This window comes from Colletotrichum lupini, chromosome 6 (genome assembly GCF_023278565.1).
Source record: "Colletotrichum lupini chromosome 6, complete sequence".
Taxonomy (NCBI): Eukaryota; Fungi; Ascomycota; class Sordariomycetes; order Glomerellales; family Glomerellaceae; genus Colletotrichum; species Colletotrichum lupini.
The window spans coordinates 4622110-4640897 of NC_064679.1; the positions used below are offsets into that span (position 1 = coordinate 4622110).

Genomic DNA, 18788 nt, shown 5'->3' on the forward strand with positions numbered 1-18788 from the left:
CTATATTGTACAATGTATCATAACATCATAAGAACTCGATAATACGAGTGTAAGATAGCAGGGTATTTCCAGCCTCCCCTTTCCCCAGTCCCAAGAAACCTTTACTTTGGACTGCTCGTTGACGCCGCCGGCCGAACGTCTAATTTACTCGGCATGAACCCAAAATTGATATTCTCCCTCTCTCTCACAAACCGCTCGATACGTTCCTCCCGTCCCTTGCCAGCTACAGCCTGGCCCTGCCGCCTCAGCGCCTCACTGATATTGGCCTCGTGCGCATTCTTCTTCTCGAGGAACGTCGCCGTGCTATTATCCATCCTCGTCGTCTGCGCCACCGTGCCCACCGCCAACGCGGCCAGAACCAGCGCCGCGAAACTGGCGTTGGACATGTACATTGGCTTCTGCCTCTCCGTTCCGCCGTTAGCCTGCCGTTCGTGCCACCGCTCCCAGTCTTCCCAGGTCGCGTTCATGGCGGGGGAGTCCCCGCCGTTGCGTGCGTAGCCGTGGCGCCATGCTTTATCGGCGCGGCGGTAGACTTCGTTGATGTCTTCCGGTGCTGCGCCTGTCTTGCCGGGGATGTGCCAGCCGAAGCCCCAGGCGTCGTAGGCGCGGCGTTTGTCTGGGGAGCTGAGGATTTCGTTTGCGAGGACGATGAGGCGGTAGCGTTCTAGGCGGGTTGCTGCGGGGAGGGAGTCGAGGGCTGTGGCGTGGTGTTTGTCTGGGTGGTATTGTTTCACGAGCTCGGCGAAGCGGGCTTTTGTGTAGGGTGCTGCTTTGTCTATTGCGAAGATGTCGTAGGGGGTGGGGTTCTTGCAGGTTGGCCATGGGCTGCCGGTGCCGCCTTTACTGTCTTTCCCTTTTGATGATCCATTGTGAGGAGGTTTGTGGTGTACTGTTGCGTAGGATCGTGAGGTTGAGGATCGTGTGCTGTGTGAGGCGGGGTGTTCGGAGGATGGTCGTCGTGAGGGTGGTGACGTTATGGATGTGTGGTGTGCGGGGATGGCGAAGAGGTTCAGGACGTTGTTGCTGGAGCAGATGGCGAATGCCGAGGACGTCTTGAGGACCATGGCTGCGGTTGAATAGGTAGATTAACTGGGAAAGGAATCTCAAGGAGGTTGAGGGGAGGGATCGAGGACGAGCATCTTTTGAGGTGTCGTCGTCGGGGTTTGTATAGAGAGAGCTCGGCGATGTAAGTGGCCTGGGGAGTGAGAGAGTTTGGACGCCGGTGGTTCGACTTGCACCAGCGGCTCGTCCAATTGACGCATTCGTGCTCAGTGCTCAGTGCTCAGACTCCCGGGTGGTCTTCCTTCCAGGGCAGTTACTGCAGTCTGCCAGTGCTCCTCCCCCAAGCCGATCCGATAGCTCCGCTGCAGGAAACGAGTGGAGCGGGGACGGAGAGGAGAGTACGTACTGTGCCTACTCCATACAGGATAGGGATCAGACCAATCGGCTGATGGAGGGCTAGCCGGGGTGAGGTCGGTAAGGGACGAATGGCATGGCGGGAGAAGCTCTCGGTGAGCTGGGTCGGGTCAATGTCACCACCCATGATCCAAGACCTACCCTGACACTTTCCGCACTTTGATCATTGTGTTGAGAGACATTGAGCATTTTAAGCTTATTCGGCATGCGTATATCAAAACCAAACTTGATAGAACTACTCTCAAGAAGCAGCAAGAGCTTCCGCGAGGCCCTTACCTAACTGACAAGACTCTCAAGTAGGGGAGCGACTACCTGCGGTGAAAGGTCACGTGTCTCCACCTGCAGCGCTAGACCAGGAAGGCAAGGGGTCCCGCCCCGACGACACAGCTGATGCGCACCGAATGCACTGGGACCGGGGATTCACCACCACAAACTTGCTTCCAGGTCCCAGGCGACTCTTCCTCCACACAACCACACACACAATCATACTCCTCTCAACCACGCAAACCCAACCACCATCCCACAATCCTCTTCGCGCTGCACCTCGTGGACGAAACACATTTTACGCTGTTTCAGTAGCCCGAGTCATCCAAAAACGACACAAACATTTCGCAATCGCGCAACCCACGAACAACGCACCACTACCACCAACCACCAACCACATCCCTCGACTTTCCTGCACCGAAACTCTGCCCGAGTCCCGGTCATCCATCCACACTTCCAACCAGCTGCCCTCCGGCCACGGAACCCACGACGAACCCCCACGCGACAAGTGACAATCCCGCGAATATCGAATATTCTTCAACGACGATTGCCCTTCTGTGTTGTCGTTGACTCCCTCAGTACCTGTCTACTTCCTAATACCTACCGAGCACGACTCGCCCCTCGATACACATCGCGAAGTGGGGAAAGCAAAGCCCTTTCGCGCAACAACCTTCAACGACCGCATCGCATCCTCTTCTCTTGCCATTAGGCACATATTCCATAAACACACATTCAAATGGCGGAAGCACTCGCAGACAAGCTTAAGGCAACAAACTTGAGGTTTGTTCCCCTCACCACCAATCTCCCAGGAGGAACCCATCGTTGAAAGCATGTTGGACTGACTTTCGCAGCGATGGCGCCGCATCAGATGACTGGAAGAAGAGCTTGAACCTGCCTGCTAGGGACAACAGACAGCAGACTGAGGTATGTACCGGCAAGGCCAACCTCTCTCCCCTCATCACTTCTTGTCCGCCTTCTCACGAGCTTGCTTCCAGGATGTCACAAACACCAAGGGTCTGGAGTTTGAAAACTTCCAATTGAAGAGAGACTTGTTGATGGGCATCTTCGAGGCGGGTTTCGAGAAGCCGTCGCCCATTCAAGAAGAAGCCATCCCCGTCGCTCTCACCGGCCGTGATATCCTCGCCCGTGCCAAGAATGGTACTGGAAAAACTGCCGCCTTCGTTATCCCCGCCCTCGAAAAGATCAACCCCAAGGTCTCCAAGATCCAAGCCCTCATCCTCGTCCCCACTCGCGAACTCGCCATGCAAACATCACAAGTCTGCAAGACTCTCGGCAAGCACCTCGGAATCAACGTCATGGTCACCACCGGAGGTACTGGTCTCCGAGACGATATCATCCGCCTCCAGGACCCCGTCCATATTGTGGTCGGTACCCCCGGCAGAATCCTCGACCTCGCGGGCAAGAACGTTGCCGACCTCAGCGAGTGCCCCATGTTCATCATGGATGAGGCTGACAAGCTTCTCTCCATCGAATTCACCCCCGTCATCGAGCAGCTCCTCCAGTTTCACCCCAAGGACCGCCAGGTCATGCTCTTCTCCGCCACCTTCCCCCTCTCTGTCAAGGACTTCTCCGACAAGAACATGGTCAGCCCGTACGAGATTAACCTCATGGACGAGCTCACCCTGCGCGGTATTACCCAGTACTACGCCTTTGTCGAGGAGAAGCAAAAGGTCCACTGCCTCAACACCCTCTTCTCCAAGCTTCAGATTAACCAGTCCATCATCTTCTGCAACTCCACCAATCGTGTCGAGCTGCTGGCCAAGAAGATTACCGAGCTGGGCTACTCATGCTTCTACAGTCACGCCAAGATGGCCCAACAAGCAAGAAATCGCGTTTTCCACGACTTCCGCAACGGCGTGTGCCGCAACCTTGTCTGCTCCGATCTTCTCACCCGTGGTATCGATATTCAAGCTGTGAATGTCGTCATCAACTTTGATTTCCCCAAGAACGCTGAGACCTATCTGCATCGCATTGGTCGCTCTGGTCGTTATGGCCACTTGGGTCTGGCCATCAACCTCATCAACTGGGATGACAGATTCAACCTCTACAACATTGAGAAGGACCTTGGAACAGAGATCCAGCCCATTCCTGCTAGCATCGACAAGTCGCTCTATGTCTACGAGAACCCCGAGTCCATCCCGAGACCCATTTCCAACTTCCGCACCGGCCAGCCTAGCCAGGGCCAGCCGCAGCAGCAGCAACACCAGCAGCCTGGTCAGATCCAGGGCCAGCAATTGCCTCTGCAGGGTGGCCCCGCACCGGGCAACTGGCAGACTCAGCAGCCCCAGCAAGGCCAGCAGAATGGATACCAGGGCGGCGGTAGAGGCCGTGGCCGTGGCCGTGGCGGTTACCGTGGTCAGAACCGTGGCGGCTATGGCGGCCGGGGACGTGGTCAAGGCCAAGGCCAGGGTCACCCCCAACCCCAAGGACAAATGTCCTAAGGTTCCATCCATCTCTTCTCTTTAGAAAGGCGTTGTGGCGTATGCAGTCGCGACGGAACACGTGGCTGCGTTTTGTTTGGATTGTACATAGTTCCTCTTCTTTTCATTCTCTCCTGATTTTGGAGGCGACACGGCACGATTAGACTGGGTCGGGCATCTCATCCATGTCCATCATGAGCTTTTAGGTCCCCCTCACCACTCACGATCACGAAACACGAAAAAACACTCGATCAGACCTATACGACTCGTCGCTAAGCAACAAAAGCTTCGTCACATATTCGCAAACTTTTGGCCTGTACCATACCCTAACGGATCTTACTGGTCTTTTGTTTGGCTTCTTTTCTTTTTCCTTCGGCCTTCTGACGACGGGCACTTTCTACCCGGACTGGAAATGCATGCTGTCTCGAGACGACAGAACGAACAAGACGACAGGCTGAGCCATCGAAAAAAACAAACATCAACCACGGGGCGTGACGTCTGGCGTCAGACGAGCCACCACACCCCTGGCATGGAAATAACCCGCTCCCATCTTATCATGTCATGTGCTTCTTTGACGACGGCGTTTGGGGGAAACAAGCGGCTGAAACGGTATCAGCCCGGAACGGCGTTCGCATGGATGGCGGGCCACATTTGATTTCTGGTGGACAAAAGGGGAGTTGGCCCTCGCGGTCGAGGGCGGCAACACTACGGGATGAGGGCGGTTCGGTACCTCATCTCTGGTTCATGCGCCGCGGTGTCTTTTGAGTATTAATCAATCGATCGCGGAGACGACTGATGTTGGGATATAACACGGAGGGCGACGGGGTGGCTGGCATCCAACGGCGTCTGTCGGAGCACGATTTTCATCGTCGTGCATTTTCTTTGGCAGGGGAAGATTTGGTTGGAGGCCCTCCGTCCGGGGTAGGAGGAGGAGCGTTTGTCGTCGGTCGACTGACAAAGCCAAGATATTGCTTCTTGGCGCCCGAACTCAAAACGGAGGTTTCGACATGATCCGTTACGCATTCTACGCCTATGCCCTGCTTCTTGCGAGAAGGCAGGCTCGACGAACAACCGCAGAAATACCCGAGTATCATTACGCTTTTTCCGGCTCTCTTGGGCCCAACCTGACCCGGCTCTTTGAGTGTCTCGTCTGCCTTGCGAGGTGGCGCAGGTCTCTTGGATGAGCTGGCTTGGCTTGGGTTGCTGGGAGAGCGAGCGGCCTCTATTGGTACTCACATCAACAAGAAAATAACGCAAAAAAAACCGTTTTGGGAGAGAATCGCTGGATGGGCTGGATGGCTTTCGGACTGGGGTGGTCCTCAATGTGGCATCTACTGTCTACGGGCAGAGTGTCATGGACCGGAACTGGTGGGCTAGATAGTTGTCTGAGCATTTGGAGTGGCAATCAAAACACATTTCTCTCTCATGATCATTTCTACCGTGATTTCTGATGCCATGTGTGCTTGTGTCTTCGCTGGGCCAGCAGCTCGCTGTTCCGGTTCATCTGGTTGTCGTTACGAAGCACCATCGACGCGTCTACTGCAATCCAGGCTGCTAGTTGACATATCTGACGTTGACGCCACAGGTGGTCTAGTCATGGAATCTAGGGTCGTTACCAGAGAGCTGTTGATTAGTCCATGCCTTGGGAGATCATCTTACGTGACAGTCGTGAACTTCTTCGGAAGAAACGCTAAGATGAATGATGTATAGATCCTGGGTCCCACCCAATGCAGCTATCTATGCTGTGATGACTCCTTCTGTCGCCGATACAAGGAGAAGAGGGTCAGTCTTAGCTTAGTAGGTACTTGCCTACCCCGAACGCGTGTCTCCAGGATGGATGGAGAGTGGGTGATCGGTATATAAAGGCCTCATTCGTGCCGTTGGTGATGAGGTTGCCAGAAGGAATTTGGGGATTTTGTCGATGATCGTCCAGTGTGGTGTCGCTGAGATTATGCTGGGATGCAAGTCCACGACCATGAGGGAGACTATCCGCCTTCGGATTTAGATACAAGTCTATGTTATTCACCGATGAGGTGTCTTTGGGTCGCGGTTGCCTTCCTGGTCTCATTCGACGTGGTAGATGCAGGGGATGATGGGCGTTGCTGGGGGTTGAGTCTGAGGATCGGGCGCGGCTTCTTTCTGGAGAGGCTTTGAGATGTGATGTCGTGGTTGATGGCGTCAAGCCAACCTACTCACGCATTTCACTCTCGGTAAGAGTCCGTCTCACAGTGTCTGGCTTGTCTGACTTGCTGGCAAATGACGGTTCTTTTGTATCTACTGGCCTGCGGTCTAGGCATCCAGGTAGGAACCCCAAGCCCGATACCTCTTCAAGTCCAAGGCTCTTGGAACCCAAACTCTTCAGGAAGACGTCCCCATCAGCACCGGAATTGGGCACCGTCTTCCTCACATCACTACTACGGCAGGCAAAAAGATTCAGATCAGAGTATAGTCACTGTGTGTACGCGCCGCTACCTAGATTTCCTGCACGGCACATCGGAGCTCACGAAGGAGCACTTTTGCTTATAAGGCGAGGGATCTAGTTTTTGAAAGCGCGGGACGTGTACGTATTTCGGGTAGAAATATGATCACGCCCGTGTCGTCAATCTCCGGACCCTGTGAAAGCCAAATAACCATTTGAAAGGTCAAAGTGGCACAAAAAAGTCCGGGTTTGGGGAGGTTGGTCACGTTGATCACTGTCACGGAGCAGGGAGAACACGGCTGGTGTAGTAGACTGGCCCGGCGCTGTTGCGGAGCGCTCTCGACTTGCTTACCTCTGGCGCGCTCTCGACTCAATCTGTCTTTCAGATTAAGAATTTTGTCGCGGAGTGAAGCGCTCGATGTCTTGTTTGGCAGGAGTTTGACAGGCCAGAAAAATAAGAAGAGAGAAAAGGAAGCTTGGGGACGCGTTGCGGTATTTATCCACCCGAATATTTCGTACCCATACCTTATCTGAATATGCATCTATCCGCACGTCCCGCACTGGCAATTGCTAAAGCGATGCAAATGGATCCCGATTCCATTCACGGCTTAGCCTCGCTTTTTGTCTGCCAACGTCTTTGGATTTGATGCCAATGACAAACTTCTTATCATTGGACTCGCCGTTTGCCGCCCGTCTTTCCAAGGATGGTAGAGAAGAAGAGTACCAATTGTTGATGAAGCTGCAACCCACCGGCTATCGTTCAGATTGATCGTATCTAATCACCTCCGTCGGCGATCGTTTGGAGAGCGGGTTTTGACATTTCCGAAGCCAGTTCTCGGTGTGCCTGAGCTACCATAACGCGCATCCCGCTTCCGAACCGAGAGCCCCTGAAGTCAGAACTTCATCTTCTCGCCTTGAGCGGACCTGTGCTTCCCAAAACTTACATGAATAGGCGCGGCTCATATTCAAAATTAACAACATTACAGTTGAGCAAGGAAACCTATTTCTAACTCCAGTCGTTTCCTTGGCGATAGTTATACAAGGTGACTGTCCAGTGGCTGTCCTACGATTGGCAGTGAAAGGATTGATTCTCCGTGATTTAGGTACTGCGTCGGTATGAAGTCTTACCTGGCAAAATGGCATTGATAGATGTGGGGACATGCTCCGATATGCAGAGCCATAGGCGATGGGAGATTCTGCCTCGATGTCGCGTTATGCTGGGCAACAAGGCTTTTTTGCTCGTTGATCTGCAGCCGTGATTCGCTGGACGAGAAGTACGCCTTGCATCGCTTGTGTGGTTCTCTAGCCGCCGAGGTGCGGTCCAACCGAAGTGTGGCCCAACTCTCTCAATACCTCACTGCCAGCCCGGTCAAAGTTTTCTATCCATGAACAAGAACAGGAACCATAACGAATACCATTGACACCAAAAGACATGGTAAGTAGCCCTGTTCGCCGAAAACAGAGCTTGGTGCAACCTCATTCCGCGACAGCAGACTCACAACTGAGAACAGGCAGACGCGATAGGGACCGCCGCGAGCGTTGTCGGCCTCATTGGCGCGCTGCTGAAGACCATTCAAGAAATTCAAAAAGCCCGAGAACGAGTAAAGAACGCGCCAAAAAGGCTCGACGAAATCTCCGTGTTACTCCAAGTCACCTCGCAGACGGCTAGTCTCGTCAGAGAGGAGCCCAGGTTACAGACACCTGCGGTTATCCATCAGCTCGAGATACTGAACACAATCGCGGAGGAGCTGAAACAGCTTTTAAAAAAGCTGGACAAGAAGAGCCGGAAACACCCGCTTCGGAAACTCGCTCGTGCCGTGAGGATACAAGATGCGGATGACACTGAGCTGGCCAACATTACGAACCGTTTATCCGATGCCAAAGCGGAACTAGGCACTCGAATGCTTGTCATCCACATAGGCCTGACGGGAAACCTAGAGGATGGCTTCAGAGTTATGCTCAAGGTTCTTGAGGAAATTAACTCAAAAGTGTTCCATGTGCTGGGTGAAAATCTTCATCTGATTGACCGACTTCGAAGCAGAGGTTTTACAATTGTTGGTATGCGTACACCGTATGAATCCCAAATTCAAGAAAGATTACTTCCGCTAACCATTTCCCGCACAGGGAATGGCGCTATCTCTCTCGGGCCAGCTGATATTCGATCCTTGCAATTGGAAGACGAGCTCCCATCCCAACAGCACCTCTCCGGTGGCAGTACGCACGAACCTTGGTTGCGGTAGAAACTTGAGACTGGAGCTAACCATATTGCCTTTAGGTCATGTATTGAACTTGCCGGAGTTCGGCGACTCCGGGTTTCTCTCCAACCTGTCTTCCATCCATCCCAATCTAAACACAGCATCTCAACGCCACTTTGGATACCAGAGCTCGGCAAAATCTTTCAACTCTAGCAGACTTGCTAGTGATCTGCAGGAACAAAAAGGAAAGCCGTTTATCTTCGTCGACGATGAGACTGGGCTCGGCCATTCCATGTTCTCATTGTCGGTTCTTACGCCTGTTAGGTTTGATCGAGCGGATATCACGGCTTACTTCTTTTGCAAAGATCCTCAAAACGATCCAATATCACCCATCACAACGTCAACAATCCTCGGTGGATTGGCCTACGTCTTGCTTCGGTATCCCGATGGACCGGAGCTTCTGACGCGAATGAACTGCACCTTTGGGCACGAGCTCAAAATATCTAGAGCCGAAGTCTCCCGAGCCGGCTTATTCCATCGCATGCTAGGTGAAATTTTTCGACATGCTGCTTCGCGGCAAAGACGCCCTCTTGTGATCGTAATCGACGGAATAGACTTCGAAGGCAGCGAAGGGGACCGTGCAGACTCAAATATCTCTCGCCTGATATACCACATCCAGCAGCTCCAACATGAGAATCCGAAAACTTGTCTGAAATGGGTCTTGACCGGAAAATTCTCAGATACCTTACGGGGGCGGCTTATGGAGTTAGCAACGGGCGCAGACACCACTGAGATCATCCTCAAACCTGACGATGTGGCAGCAGCTTTTGGACTCCAAGAAGCTATTCACATAGTTGCGAAGACAGCAGCAGTTTGGAGGCATTTTATGGAATATGGAGTGACGGCTCAAACAAATCTTACGAACGATGACATCTCGTGGTTTCGTTATTGCAAGTTGGCACAGTCATGGTGCGCGAAGCCAAGAGAGAGTGAACACGATTCAAGAGTGTTGTGGCTTCGGAAAGGTCTTCACTCATTCTCGGCCGCAAATGGTATCGGACTCCAAGTAGCTTCAGGCAAGCTCCTCAGCAAGGAAGAGTCACCGGTTGTGGCGTTCTTCTCCCTTGCGACATTCGAGGCCGGCGCGAATCCGTCACCAACATCTGGTCGTGAGCAAATGAATCAAGCACAGGTTGTTTGGTGCATTGTCGCACAGCTCCTTCGCGGGCAACTCGGGCCCGAGTCTTCGCTCGCTGAGATTCTTGTGCGGCTTTCTCCAATAGAAAGAGAAGCTCTCAATTCAATTTGCTCAGCCCTCGGGGAGCCGGAGAGTTCCTTCAAGCCCAGTGCTAACGGCGTCGATCCTGCTTCGCCTGTGCCGGAAACGATCACTTCCTGGTATCGTCAAATCAGAGGTCTCACTCAGGATTATTTTTCCAAGGTTGCTACTGTCATGAGCGCTTGTCTGGAGGATATCAGGAAGGATGGCAAATGCGTCGTGCTGATTCTCGACGGTCTCGAGCTTCAATCCCAGAGTGCTCGTATGAGACTGCTCACATGGATCGCCAAGCTTGGCCATGGTGTCAGAGCTCTCCTTTGCGTTGATGATTCTCGCAAAGACAGCACTGGCGTCGAGTCAAGATGGGCGGAGGTCATGTCGAATGCTCTCATTGTGGACGAAACTACGGAGTGGTGAGGTATATACATCCCTGGGTTTTGAGTGTTATACAACGAACTTGGAGCCCTAACAGCAGATAGAATGCGTTGAAAGCCTGCGGTTCGATGGCATGCACCAAAGGCGAGATCAAGTCGCAGATCCGCTGCCTGCCACCAACCAGTGGCTCTGGGAAACTGAAGAGTTCCAGGAGTGGAAATCTTCTGGTAAAGTCTTGTTGATAATGGGTAAAGCGGGAAGCGGCAAATCGGTTCTAGCGAAGAACATCCAACGGCGTCTTCAAAGGGATGTTCCAAACGGCGATCTTGATGACGATCCGTTCGTATGTGACTGGTTCTATTCAGCCCGAGGGCCTGATTTTGGCGCCAAAGATGCTTCGATGCTGCGCGCTCTTATTTTCAACATCCTAAGCTCAAGCAAGACGACTTTCGAATCTGCGACAGCTATCTATCGAGCAAGATTCGATGCTGAACGGCAGGATGACGACTGGTTGCTATCGGAGCTGTCAGACCTTTTCACGACACTCGCGCTCAGCCCTTCAACGCCCCGAACACTCGCAGTGATCGACGCATTAGACGAGTCAGAGAGCGTGACAGGATCATCCAGTCTCAAATCAGCGCACAAAAATTTTGATTTACTGCAGATATTTACCGAGATTGCGAGTGCCTGGAACAGCCGCCTCCGCTTCGTCTTGCTGAGCAGGCCTGAATCCGTCATCTCCAAAAAGCTGAATAATTGCTTGGAGATTAAGATGGAGCAGTACAACCACCGAGATATTTCCATCATGATTGGAGGCGGTATCAAGAAACTTCGAGTGGCCTGGCACAACGCAGTCTCCTCCGACTCAGACGACAACCCGGCGAATTTCTACGAAAACTCCAACGTCTCAACTGACTCTCAGTCTCAGAAAATCCAGTCTTCCAATGACAACCTCAAGATACAGGAGGATACGCTAGGCGAAATACGCGCGTACTTAGAAACTCACGCAAATGGCGTGATGCTCTGGGTCATCTTGGTTCTTCGAAAACTTTTGCTCTTGATCGAAAACAAGAGAGGGTTTACAGTCCAGGGGCTGATTGCCTCGCTTACTGCATCACCGCCAGAGGTTGAAGAAATTTATATCAAATTTCTCGAAGACCTTAAAGTTTTTAGTACGCCCAAAGAATTATCAGAGACCAAAAGAATTCTAGAATGGATTGTCGGGTCTCAAAGGATCTCATCATTACGATTAAAAGAGTTGCGGGAAGTAATTGCGCTACCAGACCAGCTGGAGGTTGAGAAACGTGGAGAATTCAGCCATCATTTCGTCGCTTCACGCAGGATTGTGCTTGGAGAAAACGGCTGGCCAACATTCTGTCGCATCATGCAGACGTATTGCGGTCCATTGATAGAGATTTTAGATGATCAGCAAAGGGTTGGACTGGACTCAAGGCATCGGATCAGGCGCGCGAATCCAGATTGGACGATTCAGCTGTCGCATCAGACAGTTCATACTGTTGGTATCCCTATTATAGGGTAGTTGGTTCGAACCGTAGTTGACGAAGAGATTAATTAAACTATTTGGATATCTGCGTAGGTATAAAAAGGAGGTTCTAACCGTAGGTTAGGCTAGCTATAATAATCGTAAATAGGGCCCCTAATTAGCCCTTATATAGTTGGCTATATACCGCGGTCGAATTAGACTTCTAATCTAATATTGACTTTCTCTTTTTTTTATTAATTTAACTGCTACGGTTAGAGGTATAATTCGACCTCGGGCCCGTTTGCTAAGTCGTCTCCTTTTCCCCCTTTTCTCTATTCTTTTTATATAACCTATCCCTCTATTCGTATGGTAACTTTTTTATTACCTACGAATTACTCTAATCCCTTATTTAGTACTACTTTTATAAAAGCGTCTGCGAGGTTATTTTTATTATTAATCTAACGGATCTTAAGTATTTCGCGCTTTTTATACGATTACTTAAGGGCTATAATATCGATTATAAGCCTCTTTTCCTTCGTCGTTCCTAATTTAACGAGGTATTCGTATAGCGAGTAGGAATCGGTATAAATAACCGTTAGAATAAGTAGAAGGCTAATTCGATTAGTAATTTTCCTTAGCGTCGTTAAAATCGTATAAGAGAGGTTAACGCCGTTAACTATATTATAAACCTCCGATATTAGTATACTTCTCGTTACCCGCTTATTTTTAGTTAATAAGTAATAGATTATATTACCGTATATAGTAAATTCGCTCTCGCCTATACTCTCGTTAGCTAGGATAATAATATACCCTAATTACGAAGTGAGGTCGTTATTATTCGCAAATGACCTATCGACGAAGACGTAGAGCTTACTAGTTATAAAGTCGATTGGGTAGTAAACGAGACCTCGATCGAGATTCGTTTATTACTATTTAAACCGCTTATTAAGTACTTCGACGTCTTATTTAGTTAGATCTATAGCCTATGCTACTTTAGCGTAATTAAAAGTTACCTCGGGCTAATAAATACTTATAATATATACCCCTTATATAAGCTTAGCCTTATACCGCTTCTTAATATTAGTTACGTTCGGGTCGACGAGGTTAATCTTCTTACCCTACCCCTTTTACTAAAAGATAACGGTTTCCCCTTCGATTATAAGAATCCCGCTATTAAATACTAGGGGGGTATTTATTATAAGGACCTCTTTTAGCTTCGTTATAAAGCCCGCTTTTTAAAGCTCCTTATCCTCCTTCTTTATAAAGTTAATATTAAATAGGCCTAATATATCGTTGGTCTATATTCTAACGATCCTAAATTAATCGCCTTCGTACTCCGCGACTAGTAAGCACGGGTCGTACGTAGAGGTAACTATTAATAATTAATTAATATAAAAATCGTAGTAGGTAGCTTACTAATAGGTGCCCGATTCTACGAGCCTATATAGTGGCTTAAGCACTTTAATAATCGTACCTTCTGGGTACTTACTGGCCATTTCCTTCGGTAAATAGGCTAGGATTTTCCTTATGAGCCCTGTGGCCGATTGGGTATATGCCTAGGTAATATTACGGCTCTAAATCTCGTATCCTTTTTTCTGTAGCGATGCTATTAGTGTTATTATTAATCGTTAGCTATAGCGCTATATAGTGGGCGATTATGTGAGTAGCGTCGCCTTTTTAACGTCGCTGTACCCCTAAATTACGTATTTAGACTTCTCGTACGGTTAGGGTATTCCTTTTTTTTTAATTTTACGAACTATTCGCGATTTAAATATGTAGAGGTTTATATGCTTTTTTAGATTGTAGAGGATAAATCGATAAACCCCTCGATTGCGCAGAGTATTTACTTCGATAAGATCTAATCCCTTATACGGCTTTTTAATAGTTATAATTATGCCTTTTTTACGTAGTTTAACTACTAGCTCGAAATCGGCTTTCTTTTTTATTATATAAAAGGTGTTGATTACCTCGTTGCTAGTGATAAATTGCCGCGTTAGTGCTTACCGTCGTGGTCTCCTGCGACGTATTAGTGCCCTTTTAGTAATTTCCTCTTCCTCGTCGTTTATTAGTATTATTATGACGATTTCGTTAAGGATGATTTCTTATGCCTCTGCTGCGGGTTATATAGCTTCCCCTGGCTCTTCTTCTTTTTATGGGCTAGAAATTACCTCGATAGGATCTATATAATATAGTCTAATTGCCGTAATTAATACCTTAAGTAGCTAGTCGCGATCTCTTATGACTACGTAAGAACGCTCGTTAACGGAAATTAATTTATATAGCCTAGCCTATTATTAAGTAATTTCGCGCTATACTCGTATATCCGAATTTAGGGGCATATCTAAATTAACCCTTATATTAGGCCTATTGCGTATAGTAATTACCTTATTAACTTACCTTTTTATACTTACCTCGCGCAGTGCCCGTATTATTTTTTTAACTACTTAAGCTCGCTAGCTTACGTCTAGTAATAGTAGCGAGGCTAAGGTCGTTCTTAAATATACTCTAAATACTAAAAGCGTCGGTATAAGCCCGTTAGGCCCTATAGTATCGTTATAGCATTTAAGTACTGTCTAGAGGCATTCGTTATCGTCGGAATCGGGATTTTCCTCTTTAATAATTTTAAACGCTCTTTTTAACTACTAGTGCACCCTTTTTACCTTTTTAATACTATAGTACGCTTCGACGGGCACGACTTTTAACTATATACCGTAGGCCGTCGCATTTTTTTTAAATTCTGCTAACTTAAAACTAGTACTAACGTCGGTTCTAATACCGTTTAGCGGTCCCTAGTATATATCGATCTAGCTTTTTTATAGAGCTACCTATACTATTTTTACTTATAGATCCCGCAGGAATTACCCTACTTAGAATAATATAGCCTCGTTAATTATATATAGGACCGGTCGACTATTTAAGTAGAAGATATCGACGACGATCTCCTAATTAAAGTTAAGCTTATTACGTAATTTAAATTTAAATCTGCGTGGGCTCTGCGCATTTATTTAGTATTAGTAGTATACTTTCGTTAACTACTCTAGTGCCCCTATTTCGATATTATTATTATTTAAATGCTTTAGGAGGTTATATAGCCTCGCGACCGACGAGTAGCTAAATCTCCGGTATAGTTATCTAAGCTTACTTTTTATTAGGTAATTAATTGACTTCGTGTCGTTAGTAAGCCTTATAAACGCGTACCCCTATTGTCGTTCGACTATTTCGAAGTGCTTGCGGCTAGAGATTCTGTTCCTCGTATTATCGAATATAATGCTTAGTCGATCTATATCTTTTAGATATAAGAGAAATGGGGTATTAACGGGTAGGATATAGAAAGTTATCGTTCCGAAGTACGTTTCTATTTCTACCGTACCTAGGGTAACGATTTCCTTACCTAGGCCGAAGCTAATCCTCGTAATACCCGCTATTAACGTATTAAGCGTTATTAATACGATTTTCTATAGCGCTTAGAATTACCCTTTTCCTCCTATTAATTATTACGATACCCTAGTATTTAGGATAATCCTATAGAAATTATCTAGGCCGTACCTTTCGTTCGTATAGAATGCCTATACGAGCTTAGTATTCGAGTAATCTAGGTAGTATAAAAAGGACCCCTCTAGCTACCCCTAGAATTACTTAGTACCCTATCTCTTTTTTTTAGATATTAAGAGAGTAGAATTCTGCGCTATTAGATTCGTCCTTTTACCTACCTCCGTATCCGTCGTCTAAGGGACCTTTTCTTACTATTTATAAATAAAAGCCTACTTATTAAGGGCTTCTACTACTTTTTATTTGTTTAGCCTCGTATATCCTCCCGAGGCTAACGGGGTAAAGAAAGAGTAGTTAATATCGTCGACTTCGTTATAATCTAATTCGTTAATATAGGAGGTAAGATCTTTTTTATTTTCCGAATCTCCTATAAGGTACGGGTACTTTAGGCCGCTAAATTAGCTACTTTCGCTAGGTTCTATGCCCTCGGATCTGCCCTTATATATAATAAGGAATTAGTTAAATTGATAAGGGCTGGTTTTACTATCTATTACCCTCGATTTTTAATATTATTCGTACGATTTAGTACGCTCTTTTTCGGAGTAGTTACTTAACTAATATCTATCCTTTTTATAAATAAAATACTACTTTTTCTATTACCCTACTCGCAAGTTAAATCTCTACCTATTTAACGAATCTAGGATTCCCTACTAGTAATTGCCGTACTTAGCTTCCTTTCCTTTCTTATTATACGTTCGGTCGACTTAATACTATTAGTAAGGGCCGTCGTATACCTAGAGGTAGGTTTAGCGCGGCATTTTTACCTTAATATTAAAGCTAGATCTTAGCCTCGAGTAGAGCGTCTCGTAGTCTTTAGGTACTTAATATAAAGTTATTTTTACCTCTAGAACGCGCTAGACTACGGTATAAAGATATCTAACTTTCCGCTCGTTAGTCCCCTTATTTAGCTAGGTTTTCGCTAGCTTATTAATTCGATTAATAAGCTCTTCGAGGATTTTTACTCGCGATTTGCCCTCTATTATCCTAGCTATAGATATAAAAAAAATCGCTCGTAGCTTAGATAGGAGCTCTAAGTTCTTATTATAGGTCTCAAAGCGGCTTCGGATTACGTTAATTATACTAAAAAAGTCGTTTCGATCGAGATTACGTACCGCTTCGTAATAGTAATTAGAGGCTTTGCTTATAAGTACGATATTAACTACCGAATAGTACTAATGTTCCCTAATTCTAACTTTTTCGTAGTAATCGTAAAACATCGTTAGGGTTTTTTATAAGACCTTATACTTCCCCCCAGAGTATAATTTCTCTTTTGGGAAGATCTTTTTAAGGTTTATAAACTGCCTCGTATTTACCGCTAGATTTTCGGTATCTATATACGATCCCTGCGTCGCTACGTATTATTAGTAACTTCGGGTAGTCTGCCTCCTTTTTTACTAACCGATTAGTACCGAATTTCGTATTAGTAGCGGCGACGAGCTATAGATCGAAATAGGTAGAATTATTAATTATTATACTTTTAGTACTATATTTTGCCTCTATATATCCTTTTGTAACGATAGATTGCCGTTAGTAATTATAGGAAGGAAATCTGGGTCGTTTACCCTTTTTTTGAATTTGTTAAAGCGATTATACGCCCTATCGACTTATACTTAGGTCTATATTACGAATTCCTCTTTCGTAATCGTCGCTACTAAGATTTCGTAAGGTTCTTACGATTATAATTACGCTAGTAGTACCCCTCGCTTATAAAGGAATTTATTAACCGCTTTTATAATTCCTAGGCTTGCGCTTACGAACTATTTATCTAGCTAATAGCTAAGGTCGTCTGCGATCTCGTAGAATAGGGGTTACCCTTATAGCCCCTTTTTTTTATAGACCTTAGTTAAATAGATTAATACCGCGTTAATTTGCTCGCTATTAGGCTAATCCGCAATTCTATATATCCACGTCCCCTAATAGTCCGGGTTAATATTTACCTATTTATAAGGGATTAGGATTCTATCTAGGATCGGGTTTCGTCCTCTTCTTTTTTACCCTAACTCGCTAAGGGTCGTGCTCTAGCTTATACCCGTATTAATAATCGCTAGCGTGTTTAATTTTAACGGGGATATATTTAATCCGCGCGCTAGTCGTAGTAAATCCGTGCTTTTACTACTTAACGAATTTATTAAAGTCTAGGAGATTCCCGCTTCCTCTCGCCGTCTCGCTACTACTCTCGTTTTTACTATTTCTAGCGATTATTACTACCCTTTTAGATCGCTAACTATTATACTTATTAAGATCTTCCTTTTTATTTAGTATAAAAGGGTATGTTCTAGTAGTTCTTTTTAATAATAGTAGCGGTAGACGTTTATATTACCGTAATAAGATATAGTAATTAGTCTTAGGATCTTTACCGGTTACCGATTTTTTAAAATTAGTAATCTTGCGCCGTGAGCTAGTATAAAAAAAAGCCCTTTAGCGGCCCTCTAGAGGATTCTTTTTTTTTCCTTTAGATCCTCGTCTTTTTAGCTTTTTTTTAAGTTAATAATAACTCTAGCGGGAGGTCGTAGGACTACTTTAGGGTAGCCGCCTTTTTTTTAGGTTAATCTCCGAGATCTATAATACTCTTAATTTAATATTATTAGGACCTCTAAATCCCCTCCTCCCTCGTTAAACCGTCCCCTATATTATATTCCTAAGTAATACCCGGGGGGTAGTTAAGGGAGCTACGAGGAGGTCGTCTAGATCGCGGGCTTAAGGGCGTACCTATAAGATCCCCATAGTAGTAGACTTTTTAATATATTATAGATCTCTTAGCTTAATAACTCCTATAGGGTCACTTTTGTTACTAAGTAAGAATATTTACGTTTAGAGATCCCTTTTTTTAATCGCGTAATGCTCTTTTATATTATATTATTAAGCCCGTTCGTTATGCTAGTTAATTAGGTAGGTAGTCGTCGTACGGGGAATTCCTTTTACTAATTTAGCTAGTTAATTTCTAATCGTAGGCCGGCCGCGGGGAAGTTATTTAGTAAAAAAGGCTACTTAAGGCGACGGTAAAATACTAGTTACCTAAGTAGTTCCGTTAACTAGCGTAGTTTAATATAATAAACGTCGACCTTTTATAAATAGTAAAGGGCTACGATTACTTAATTCCGTGCGGTATTTAAGAATTACCTCTTTTTTTATTTACTTTTATAAGGTTAATTAGTACGAATCTCCTATCCTGTGTAGTATTAAGAAGTCGTCTTTTCTATATAACGAGATACCTTACCGATCTACGATAGTAAAATTTAATTACTAATTAGTATTAGTATCCCTATTATAAGGTAGTTAGTTCGAACCGTAGTTAACGAAGAGATTAATTGAACTATTTAGATATTTGCGTAGGTATAAAAAGGAGGTTCTAACCGTAGGTTGGGCT

General features: G+C 46.4%; 7 protein-coding genes across 7 annotated transcripts; 5 read left to right on the forward strand and 2 right to left on the reverse strand.

Annotated features, from left to right (window-relative positions):
- Positions 1-101: 101 nt before the first annotated feature.
- On the reverse strand, positions 102-1064 carry CLUP02_12843 (DnaJ domain-containing protein; the record flags this gene model as incomplete). The annotated part of the gene is made up of 1 exon (XM_049291803.1): positions 102-1064. The coding sequence occupies one exon, from the start codon at positions 1062-1064 to the stop codon at positions 102-104; it is 963 nt and encodes a 320-aa protein (XP_049148949.1).
- Positions 1065-1817: 753 nt separating this feature from the next.
- Positions 1818-2389, forward strand: CLUP02_12844 (uncharacterized protein; the record flags this gene model as incomplete). Its single annotated transcript, XM_049291804.1, has 2 exons — positions 1818-2188; positions 2260-2389. 2 exons carry the CDS (start codon positions 1818-1820, stop codon positions 2387-2389), a joined length of 501 nt encoding a protein of 166 aa, XP_049148950.1.
- Positions 2390-2416: 27 nt separating this feature from the next.
- CLUP02_12845 (DEAD/DEAH box helicase) lies at positions 2417-4776 on the forward strand (the record flags this gene model as incomplete). The annotated part of the gene is made up of 5 exons (XM_049291805.1): positions 2417-2460; positions 2532-2604; positions 2676-4135; positions 4377-4437; positions 4558-4776. The coding sequence occupies 5 exons, from the start codon at positions 2417-2419 to the stop codon at positions 4774-4776; spliced, it is 1857 nt and encodes a 618-aa protein (XP_049148951.1).
- Positions 4777-4916: 140 nt separating this feature from the next.
- CLUP02_12846 (uncharacterized protein) lies at positions 4917-5132 on the forward strand (the record flags this gene model as incomplete). Its single annotated transcript, XM_049291806.1, has 1 exon — positions 4917-5132. The coding sequence occupies one exon, from the start codon at positions 4917-4919 to the stop codon at positions 5130-5132; it is 216 nt and encodes a 71-aa protein (XP_049148952.1).
- A 226-nt stretch (positions 5133-5358) lies between these two features.
- CLUP02_12847 (uncharacterized protein) lies at positions 5359-5514 on the reverse strand (the record flags this gene model as incomplete). Its single annotated transcript, XM_049291807.1, has 1 exon — positions 5359-5514. One exon carries the CDS (start codon positions 5512-5514, stop codon positions 5359-5361), a length of 156 nt encoding a protein of 51 aa, XP_049148953.1.
- Positions 5515-6377: 863 nt separating this feature from the next.
- CLUP02_12848 (uncharacterized protein) lies at positions 6378-6647 on the forward strand (the record flags this gene model as incomplete). The annotated part of the gene is made up of 1 exon (XM_049291808.1): positions 6378-6647. One exon carries the CDS (start codon positions 6378-6380, stop codon positions 6645-6647), a length of 270 nt encoding a protein of 89 aa, XP_049148954.1.
- Positions 6648-7676: 1029 nt separating this feature from the next.
- Positions 7677-11929, forward strand: CLUP02_12849 (uncharacterized protein; the record flags this gene model as incomplete). The annotated part of the gene is made up of 6 exons (XM_049291809.1): positions 7677-7795; positions 7847-7870; positions 7935-7975; positions 8047-8754; positions 8816-10407; positions 10487-11929. 6 exons carry the CDS (start codon positions 7677-7679, stop codon positions 11927-11929), a joined length of 3927 nt encoding a protein of 1308 aa, XP_049148955.1.
- Positions 11930-18788: the final 6859 nt, after the last annotated feature.